At 36.6% G+C, this 10134-nt stretch overlaps 1 protein-coding gene across 2 annotated transcripts; it reads left to right on the top strand.

The window, feature by feature from the left end:
* The first annotated feature begins 417 nt into the window (after nucleotides 1-417).
* Nucleotides 418-8705, top strand: ccdc69 (coiled-coil domain containing 69). Of its 2 annotated transcripts, none has more exons than XM_079479212.1 (9): nucleotides 418-968; nucleotides 3386-3452; nucleotides 3848-4023; nucleotides 4647-4734; nucleotides 4923-4996; nucleotides 5078-5179; nucleotides 5264-5383; nucleotides 5864-5961; nucleotides 7677-8705. In XM_079479212.1, exons 1-9 carry the CDS (start codon nucleotides 774-776, stop codon nucleotides 7849-7851), a joined length of 1095 nt encoding a protein of 364 aa, XP_079335338.1. In that variant the 5' UTR covers nucleotides 418-773; the 3' UTR covers nucleotides 7852-8705. The 2 variants fall into 2 exon arrangements, with proteins under 2 accessions (XP_079335338.1, XP_079335339.1); XM_079479213.1 differs by having other exon boundaries at nucleotides 664-968; nucleotides 3787-4023; nucleotides 7677-8577.
* The last annotated feature ends 1429 nt before the right edge of the window (nucleotides 8706-10134 follow it).

Raw genomic sequence — 10134 nt, 5'->3', positions numbered from 1 at the left:
GGTATTGCATAATGCAATGTGCCATTTATGCATAAAATGCACATAAAATATAAAACAAAACAAAAGTTAATCAATGATTCTCAGTGTAGAATTAAGGGATTTAGATGTGCATTTCGACCTCTTCGTTGACTCCTCTGCACTATGTGTTTTATGTAAAGACAATAAACACATAAACCTACATGTTTTATAAGCACTTACAAGTGCCTATTTGTCTAACATGTATTTTGTATATATTTCAGTTGTTTATATTTTAAAGTAATTCACTTACCACATTGTTTATTGTGTTGTTGCATTGGACAAACACTATCCATAAGACATGCAAGCTTAAGTTAAAGCAAATGTTTATCAATTGATTATTGCGTCTAGTATTTTGTCTAGTCTTCCATTAAATGATGAAATGCGATTAAAGCGTATTTTGATTCTTCTCGCGTACTTCTATGTACGTTTTACGGCATGCAAACTTTAGTGCACAGTGCCTTTTCCTGTGATGAAAGGTGACGTCTATATTTCCTTAAATATTTTCATATTACATGATTGTTCCTAATAAATCTCTCACGTGTTTTCCTGCATTTGGGACATCATAAAAGATATTAATTCATGTGAATGCGCATTTTGTAGGGTAATGCAAACCTAGCTTCTCTGTTTACAACGTGCAGCAGTAACGTACAAGTGGTTTGCATCGTCTGTGTATATTCGAGGAAGTTGCGGCTTACTGCAGTTTGCGCAGCTGTGCACAGATTCGCTCGCTTTTCGATTGCGCTCGTACGTGTTGAATGCGTTTTCGGAACGCAGTCGTGACTGTGAAGATCCCGCCCCTCTCCCCGAGTGTAGAGATCAATGAGGGCTCGTATTTGAACGGGCGGAGGCGGCCAAAAAGAGTTCGGCGGTCTGATACTACAGAGGACGGGGGCAAGAGGACCATGGGTTGTCACAACAGCAAAGTTTGTGGCCAGGTCTCCCGGAAAAAGGTAGGGTTTGCTAAGTCTCTTTAGTTAACGTTAGTCCACAAATAACACAAAGTTGCATTGAGACTTTAGAGGCATCGCATTTGAGGCATTATAAATGACTCGGTGCGAATCAATGCACCACGTGTAAATTGCATCTTTTTTTACTAAAGTCGCTGTTCTTTTGTTATTTCAAATCACTTGTTACTTCCTCTCTAATGCGCCAGTCGATGCGAAAGCTCTTAATATGGTCGTTTCTCGACTTGTGAAAGGTTTAATTAGAAACAGATGCGGGTTTCTTTGAAATAACATCATGACATCCGCTGTGACAAATAAAAGACGTGTTTATCTCGAATAATAACGTGAATCTTTTCCGCATCTGCCTCGGAAGGGCTTGTGAGAATCTTTCACGTTTGAAGTTTACGTCGTTTAAATGCGCAGGAGAAATGAATGCATTCCTGTGACGCAACAATCTCAGGGTCAAGCTTTCATTAGCCCGGATTGTTGAAGGATTTGTGCTTGAATGTGATTTCACTGCAAGTTTTAATGTGACCTATTAACAGTCCTACCTACACCATCCCGTTGATCACACATGCGTCGGTATACTTGACATGGACAACTGGAGACGTGTGAAAGACTAACTCGTAACGTTTTAGAATCTGCATCAAAAGCATATAGGACTGCGAAGTGTAGTAAAGTCGATGTTCATTAAAGTTCCCCCTGCCACAGGCGGTCAGAAAATGCGTGAAAGTGAATTATGTTATGAAAGCAGTTCATGGCTTGGGATCTTTGTTCGTGATTTTGGAAGTGACCTGCTCCATAACCTACAAAACTCAAAATGAAGTGTCGTAGATTTTGCATCGGGTTGCAAAATGAGATAAAATTCTCTTTTAATTCTCCGATTAGTGTTTTCACATTGTGTCTTTTTGCTACAGCACCGGGCACTGCGAGGGCAACGCTGACAAAATGCTCATGCAAACGTAAACAAATCTGCTTAAAGAGATGATCTTGTAGTTCTAAGATGATGGTTTTCTTTGAATTCTTTCATTTAATCATTCACCTTCGTGACTTTATTTAATCTGCACAACACAAAGTAAGATGTTCGCAAGAACACTGGTGACCAAACGGCACTGGTCCCAATTGAGTTCCATTAAGGACCCAAAACAACAAATATTTCTCGAAATATCTTCTTCTGTGTTTCACAGATAATAGAGTCATAGATTTTCAAAAACATGTAGGTGTATAAATGATGTCAGAATGCTTATTTTTGCTCGAACTAGCCCTTTAAAATCAAACACGACTTGGTGTTATGGTTGAAGGATTGCCAGTGCAACCTGTCCATGTTGGCATGTGCCTCATTTGGTTAAGATTATTACATTTGCACTAGACGTTGAGTTTCTGTGGTTGCTCAGCTTTTGATCTCAACAATATATGTATCATTTGAATTTGGAACTATATTGCCATTTCTCTTTTCATGCACTGTCGTAAGGTTCATTGCCCATTATTTGATTTATTTTTCCTGCCAAAACCCAATCAGAGAAGGCATGTGTGAGTAGGCCTACATTGAAAACCACTGCCTCCTTCAAGATTTTTCAAGACTTGAGTCCGCAGATAACAGCTTTGGTTTGTTGATGGGTTACACCCTGATGCCTTTACTGTACTTACTGTCTAATGGTCTCTTTACATCGTTCACGTGTCATAAAAGATTGTTGAAATTAAAAATTGCATAACCAATAGTCATAAAGGAGGATAGAGAGTAATGAAGGGGATTTGACTTGGTTTGAGGTTCTTTTGTTACTCTTGCTCAAGGGCGTTGGCTTTAATTGTATTATGAATTGGTGATCCTCAAACTTGAACGGCAAACAAAATAATATATCTTTCTTTTGCTCTCAAAGAAGACACTTAATGCACTGAGCGGTTTAAGGCTGTGTGCGCACTAGCCAGGGGATAATTGTAAGCATTTGGCACATAAGTTTCAAAATATTAAATCACCCCTGTACAGTTGAGAAATCTTGAAACATTCACAATGCAATGCTACATTATTTACTCGTGAATTTATAAAAGCACTGAAAGGTATTGACGTTTCAAAGCTTGTTGAAGAAAAATGGGTTAAAACAAATCTGGAATGTCATTAATGGGAGTAGTCACATTTTCTAACTAAGTTTTGGACTAAGTATGTGATTTTCTTGGGACTTTGTGTTTATTATGTTTTTTCTATTGGTAACGAGATGTATTACTGTACTGTACATGATTTCAAGATGATGTCATGGTTGTGCAATCTTAAGTGCATGTTTTACTGGTAATGTAAGACAGATTTGGAATGTAACCAATGGGAATTTTTGTAACACTTCTGTTAAGTTACACACTTTGTTTTTGCATAAGTGGTCTTGTCACCAAGCGTTGGTTTCAATGCTAAAATGCTTTTATTCTTATTTATTCAGAAGAAGAATAAAGCGAAAGAAGATGTCAAGCAAACAAAGGAGATTATCAACCTTCAAGAGGGGTGTGGTGAGTGATTTCTCTGAATCATGTCATGTGTTGCATGGGGGGATGCAGTATTATTTGGAAGACAGATCTGAATGAGTAAAGCATGACCGTCGAAACATTCTACATTCTACCTGTGTAACATCATGCCATTGAATCATATAAACACTGTATGTTCCAGGTCAAGTCTGAATGTTAGCTGCTTGTGTATTTTATCTCTGAGCTATATTTATTATATATTTATAAATGCCATTTAATGTCCCATGATTCCATTGTAAAGTTGTGTTGATCTTGATCACATGGTTTATTTGAGATCTTTGTGGCCAGCTCTAGGCAATCCTGAGCTTTGTTTTCACAGAACCAGTGTAGCAGACGTACCCTAAGGGAACAGCATAATGTTTACTGTTGTTCTCCATTAGCTGTACTCTCATCTGAGGCGCAGCGTTCTGACTTGGAGAATCAATTGAAGGCGTACGAGTGGCAGCTAAAGATACTTCATGCTGTTTTGACGGCTTCAGGAGACCAGGAGAGAGATCAGCTCCTCAAGGATGATCCTGGAGATATTTGCACTTTGGTCTGCAGCATTACAGAGAAGGTAGAGAACCATTTGAGTTCAAAGCCTCTCTGCATTGAAACACCACCTGGGTGTTTGAGGTTTTTCTTGAATGAATGGAAGACTTCGCACACAAGTACATGTAGCTTCACGTTTAAATCCATTCAAGACTAGTATTTTGATCTCTGTTAATGTCAGCAGCTTTACATTACGAAGCAGCCGGCGGTAATAAACAGGCCGTGCTTTCCATTACCGCACAATTGGGAACATGGCCGATTCTATGAATGTTCGTTGTGATGTCTGTAAAGGGCTGGAGAATAATTTTTTGGTACATCTTTACCGGATGTTAACCCCTCGCCGACAAAGCTAAACCTGTTTGCAGGGAGGGATTGTATTTATTGGCTGCTAAAGAGGGCTGGTTTTGTGTGTTTAAACATACAGCAGAACATTGCTTGTTTTAACAAGGGAGAACAAAGGATGGTGTGTTTGTTCTTTGTGTGGTTCCTTTGTTTAAAATGTATGATTATTAAATAAAACCATATACCTACTTAGCTGACCCCAATTGTAAACCTTCTTTTGTGTCTTTTACACCAATACATGCACCTGTCGTTATTATTTTGTCATGCGGTATGTCACATTGTACAATTCATGTCTCGTGTGAACAGGTCAAGACTGAGATAACCGCTGATCTACATGATGTTCATGAGAAACAGATGAGAAGCACCACAGAGCAGCATCAGAGAGAAACAGAAGGTCAGAGCGTTGTGGTCTTCTAATACTGACTAACAACAGCTGCTGCTTAGTTTCTGTTTTTGTACGTGAATGTATTTGTGTCTTTCAATTCGAGGCGTCTGCCAAGCGAACGTGTCAATCAAAGACCTATTTATGCACATCCCTTCATTTATTGGTCTAATATAAGTGAAACTTTGTTTTCTTTACAGAGTTACAGCAATTACATGACGGGGAGAAGAATGTTTTAAATGAATCTCATGCAGTAGCTCTGAATGCTTTGAAGGTAATGCATGTTCGTGTTGGTAACATTGCCGTTCAGATTTGACTTACAAAGAATTGAAAGCTGAACTTTCCATGAACTCAGGACCAGATTGAGAGCCTGACATCAGAGCTGCAGCTTTTCAATGAGCTGAAGCGTAAAGCCGAGGAGTCCACGCTCAGAAGAGACCTTCAGAGAAATATTGAGGTTTGTTGTTGAGAGAATACAGATCTGTTATCAAAACATATCCAAATACACCTTTGATTTAGTTGCATCTATTGTTTGTCTCAGAATCGTGGCAGTCCTGGTGCATTCTGGGAGCAGGAGCAGGAGAGCCTGTTGTTTGTCATTGAAATGAAGCGTGAGCGTTTACAGGACCAGGGAAACAAGCTGCTGCAGATGGAAGCGCTGGTACAAACATTCTTTTCTGAAACTTCATTGATGCTATTTTCGTGAACCTTATTTTTAGCCAGATATAGTTTACTGTAACTTGTAGTAGGGAGGTACAAAACTAATCTGTAAATTAAAATTATTTAATACAAATGTGAAGATTAAATTCTATTTAAAAATTAAATAAATTAATTATAACAAATTATTGAATACAATTTTGAAATTATTTACTAAAATGTCAAACATACAGACCCAGCATCATAATGTTAAAATTGAAATCTACATCTTTATAGCAGCGGTTCATTCATTCTTATTTATTTCTAGAAAAGGATTACACAAAAATGAGAGCAGGTGCACGTTATTTGATTATTCATGTTGTTTATTTGCATGTGGCAGATTGGTTTGCAAAGAAATGCCCGATTGACCAGCTGCAGCATTAAAGGGGTTATAGTTATGTTAAGAGTTTGTGTAATGTTTTGCTTTTTTTGTTATGATTGTCAGGTTGAGAAGAATTTTGCATTGGAGGACCAACTTCTGCATGCTTTACAACAGAATGAGGACTTCGGAGTCCGGATGGACAACTATCAAAGCCTCATACAGTATGGCTGGCTTCACAGCACTTGTGTTGATCTGTTACCATGTGTCATAGTCTATTAGTATTGAAAAACATGTTAACATTAACATTTAGCAGACGCTTTTGTCCAAAGTGACTTACAGAGAGTTCAGGGAGCAATAAAAGCGATATGTCATACATTAAAATATTGATTTTTATTATGTTGAACGTATTGAACAAATAACCCAGAAAATTTATACAGGTTGATGTTCTAAAACAGATTTAAGCCACATCCACACAAAGTCAGAGCTTTCCCTATCCGGATTCCCTATTCAGCGATCATGGAATTATACACGTTGAATCAGTTTGTGGCACTCTGTACACAGAGATACACTAAAAACGGAGATTGTTTGGAGCATGCGCACAACTTTACACACTGGGGTGATGATATCGTCGTTTCAAAGTATATACGGATAGGCTGTACACGCGAAAACCCAAGGGTGGCGTTTTCAGATTTATCCACTCTGGGACCCGGTTTAAAAGAATTGCGGTTTCATGCACCCAAAACGGCAGAACCGTGTGGGCGAAACGCCAATACGATACAATATCTTTACGTATACAGCTAAACGCATCTCTGTGTGGATGGCCTCTTTAATATATTTCTCCACAGATCTTATTCTTTCCCCAACTTTAAAAATTTTACCAGGTGTTTGTCAGTTCCAACATTCAACCTTGAAAGGGCTGGTTCAAAAGAAAATCCTGTCTTCATTCCCCCCCAGTTGTTCCAAATGTCTTTGTTCCACTGAACACAAAGCAAAATATTTAGAAGAATGTTTGTAGCCTAACAATATTATTAATATATTGAGAAAATTTGCTTTTTAAACCAGTGAACCACAATCAAGAATTTCTTAGAAATGTGAGGCTCTAATTAACATTTTATCTCACAAATCAGACATAACTACTACTTCTAAACCAGTCGTTCAAATCATACAGTGAATGACAGAACATTCTTTAATTTTGTCGTTAATATACATTTTGGGTGAACGAAGCAGGATACTGTAACAGTTCTGGGGCACAATTGACTTCCATAGTATGGGGAAAAACTACAATGGTAGTCAATTGTGCCCCACAACTGTTTAGTTTCCATATTCTTTCAAATATCTTCTTATGTGTTCAACAGAACAAAACATTTTATACAGCCTTGGAACAAATTGAGAGAAGGGATAATTCATTTTTGGGTGAATTGTTTCTTTTATGAAAACATACTGTATGTATGTAGCGCCACCTGGAGGAAAAATGTAGTTGCTTATGATGTTGAGAAGTTACAGTATCCTGCTTCTTAGTTCACCCAAAAATGTATATTAATGGAAAATTAAAGAATGTTCTGTCATTCACTTGTATGATTTGAACGACTGGTTTATTAGACCAGTTTAGAAGTAGTAGTTATGTCTGATTAGTGAGACAAAATGTTAATTTGAGGCCTCATATTTCTAAGAAATTCTTATTTATTATTCTAAGATATTAATAATATTGTTGGTCTAATTTCACCAAGAGCTGTATGTTTGCATGTAGTGAGTTTTATTGGCCTGTAATTGCTCTTGTTTACTTTGTAAAGCTTGAAATGTCTGGTCCCCATTTGTTGTAACTGCATTAAAAATAAATCGAAATCGTGCCACTGTAAAATATGCAGGTTTGGAATGATATAGTGTGTATATATAACTTATAATAAAACAATTTATACCCTGCTCTTTGTTTTTGCAGGCAGCTGTCAAAGGAGCAGAATGACCTGCAGGAGGCGCTGGAGAAACAATCTTTGCAGAGCCAGAAGCTCAGCCTGGAGAAAGAAGAGTTACTCTTTAAACTTATACACCGTAGAGACTCATGTTCCTCATTCCACCTTCCATCTGTCATCGCCACAGAGATGTCTCCCAGCTGACCATACAGTTAACCCTGACTATGTCCAGCTCCTTGGTGCCTTTTTTAAATGCCACTGGATGGCATGCAGTGATCTTGCAGTGCCGATTCAGACTTGCCGCATTTTATAATTTTTACTGACATAAAAACAAACTTTTGTACAGTTTTAGATTTTTTAGTTTTGCGATGACTGTGGATCTTATGCAAGTCAAATTTTTGGATGTTATAAAATGTAGTGGTCACTTTTCATTTTTTCTTTGCATTTCTTTTTCTGTCCAGGAAACCGAAGTCGAACAGGTTCTATTTTTATAAGCAAAGTCAGCTGTTATTTTGGAACCAGAAGCACTTGTAGCATAAAGTTCTGGGGTCTTTTTAGATGCACTTGCACTTTTATATCAGTGGATTTACTTGTAGGAGAGATGATGGGCCTCTGCAACTTCATTCATTATCAACATGCTTGGTTTTTTACACCTTGCGCACTGAAATGTTCACACAACCTCAACACATGGCAGAAACATTGTATTTTTGCCACAGTACCTGTGATTACTGCAATTATGATTTTCACTTGTAAAAGCATTACAGAAGCAGGTAAAATTGCCTGTGTGCCCATATTATCTTTTGTGTATTTGTTTGTTTTCTTATTTTTTATATAATCTAAATGTTCTTCCATTTGTTAACTTCTGAATCAGTGCCTTTAGTGAACGATGTTTCCTGGAAAAAACAAGCAATAAATTGCATTGAGAGACTGTACTTTGCATTTCTTGTAAAAGAAAATGAAACCAAACCAATAGGAAAGTTTAAAAATGATCAAGCAGGGGAGTGCTTAGTCCATCGTTTTCATTATATTCGTGTTTACCTATATATTGCTGATTTATTTTAATCCGACATTAGATTTGAGTGCTCTCGACTGACACTGCACCTTCGTACCCAGTATTTTCAAATGGCAACAGGACATACCGAATGTTGTCTCTAGTGGGCGCAAGGACTCAAGGTAAAAATATCCTTTAGTTTTTGAGGATACAGCTAACAATTAGACAAAAAATTTGGATTAATTTTGTCATAAGTTTCTTTGGGTGTCTGTAGTTTATGAAGCAGAAAGCACGCATTGCAATCATTTTCAAAAAGCTATGTTAAGTGTATTTTAACCTACATGTAATTGCTTTAATTGAAGGAAATGTTGTCATCAAAACAACACCGCTTATGAAAAAGACAATAGAAGCCTTTCCTGAATTTTTAATAGATTTACTAGTTATAATGGGAATTGTGGTGTTTAAAAAAATATGTTTTGAGGAGGTCTTATGCAAATTAATGTTTTTGCAAATTAACTTTTCCGTTGTCTTTATGGGTCTCTGCCGGTAGTGTGTTAGGTTTTGTTGGTGGGATTTAATCTGGTGGATAAAAACCAATAACACCATTAAATCCTATTGGAATAAGGCCCAAAACACTTCAGAAATTTCGCAATGATTCTAATTGTGAACAAAACAGACGGTTTATAATGTTTTTTGTTATGGACAACACTAGAATTTGCATTGTTTGATTTACAGGAGATAGGTCGTGTCATAACACAAATGCTGTCTATATATGAAGAGTTGGGTTCCAAAATGAGATCACTCCGTTTAAAAAAAATATAAATAAAATGTTTTATTGTGCAGTCAAATTAATATAAATCAAACTGCAGTTAGTTTGTTTTTATTTGAGACATAACTAAAACAATACAACTAACTAACACAATAAAAACATGATAACATCTTTTTTTAAATGGAGTCATCTCATTTTGGAAACAAATTCTTCATATGAATTATTATTCTGTAGATTTAAACTTTATTTTTGACCTTGTTCCTCGCGCCGCCTATGAGGTCACACACCGCACACTCTCGGAAAAAAAGGTACACAAGGGTACAAAAAATGTTCCTTGAAGAACAGTTTTGTACCTCTTCAATAAATGTACCCTTAATGGTACAAGTAAGACCTGTGATGATACTGTTTGGTACCTTTCAAGGTACAATTGATATTAAGGTACATATTTGTTCTCACATCAAGGGTACAGTAACCTTTATTGATATATAACTCATTTTTATTACACATGCAAATAGCATATGAAATAGAAATTTTGTCTAAATTAAATCATGAGTAATCCCCTCATAAAAATATGATAATACATTTGGTTTTACTCAATTGACTTTAAAGTTCGTCATAATATCAGTTTGAATACAGAATATTGACACGATTATTTATTGAGTATTTAGGATTTATTTTGATACTTAAAAAATATTTCTGACTGTTTAAATAAATGTTTTTATAATAT

This window comes from Barbatula barbatula, assembly GCF_947034865.1.
Source record: "Barbatula barbatula genome assembly, chromosome: 18".
Classification (NCBI taxonomy): domain Eukaryota; kingdom Metazoa; phylum Chordata; class Actinopteri; order Cypriniformes; family Nemacheilidae; genus Barbatula; species Barbatula barbatula.
Note: the sequence above shows the minus strand (reverse complement) of the source record. Positions and strands in the feature narration are given on the sequence as shown.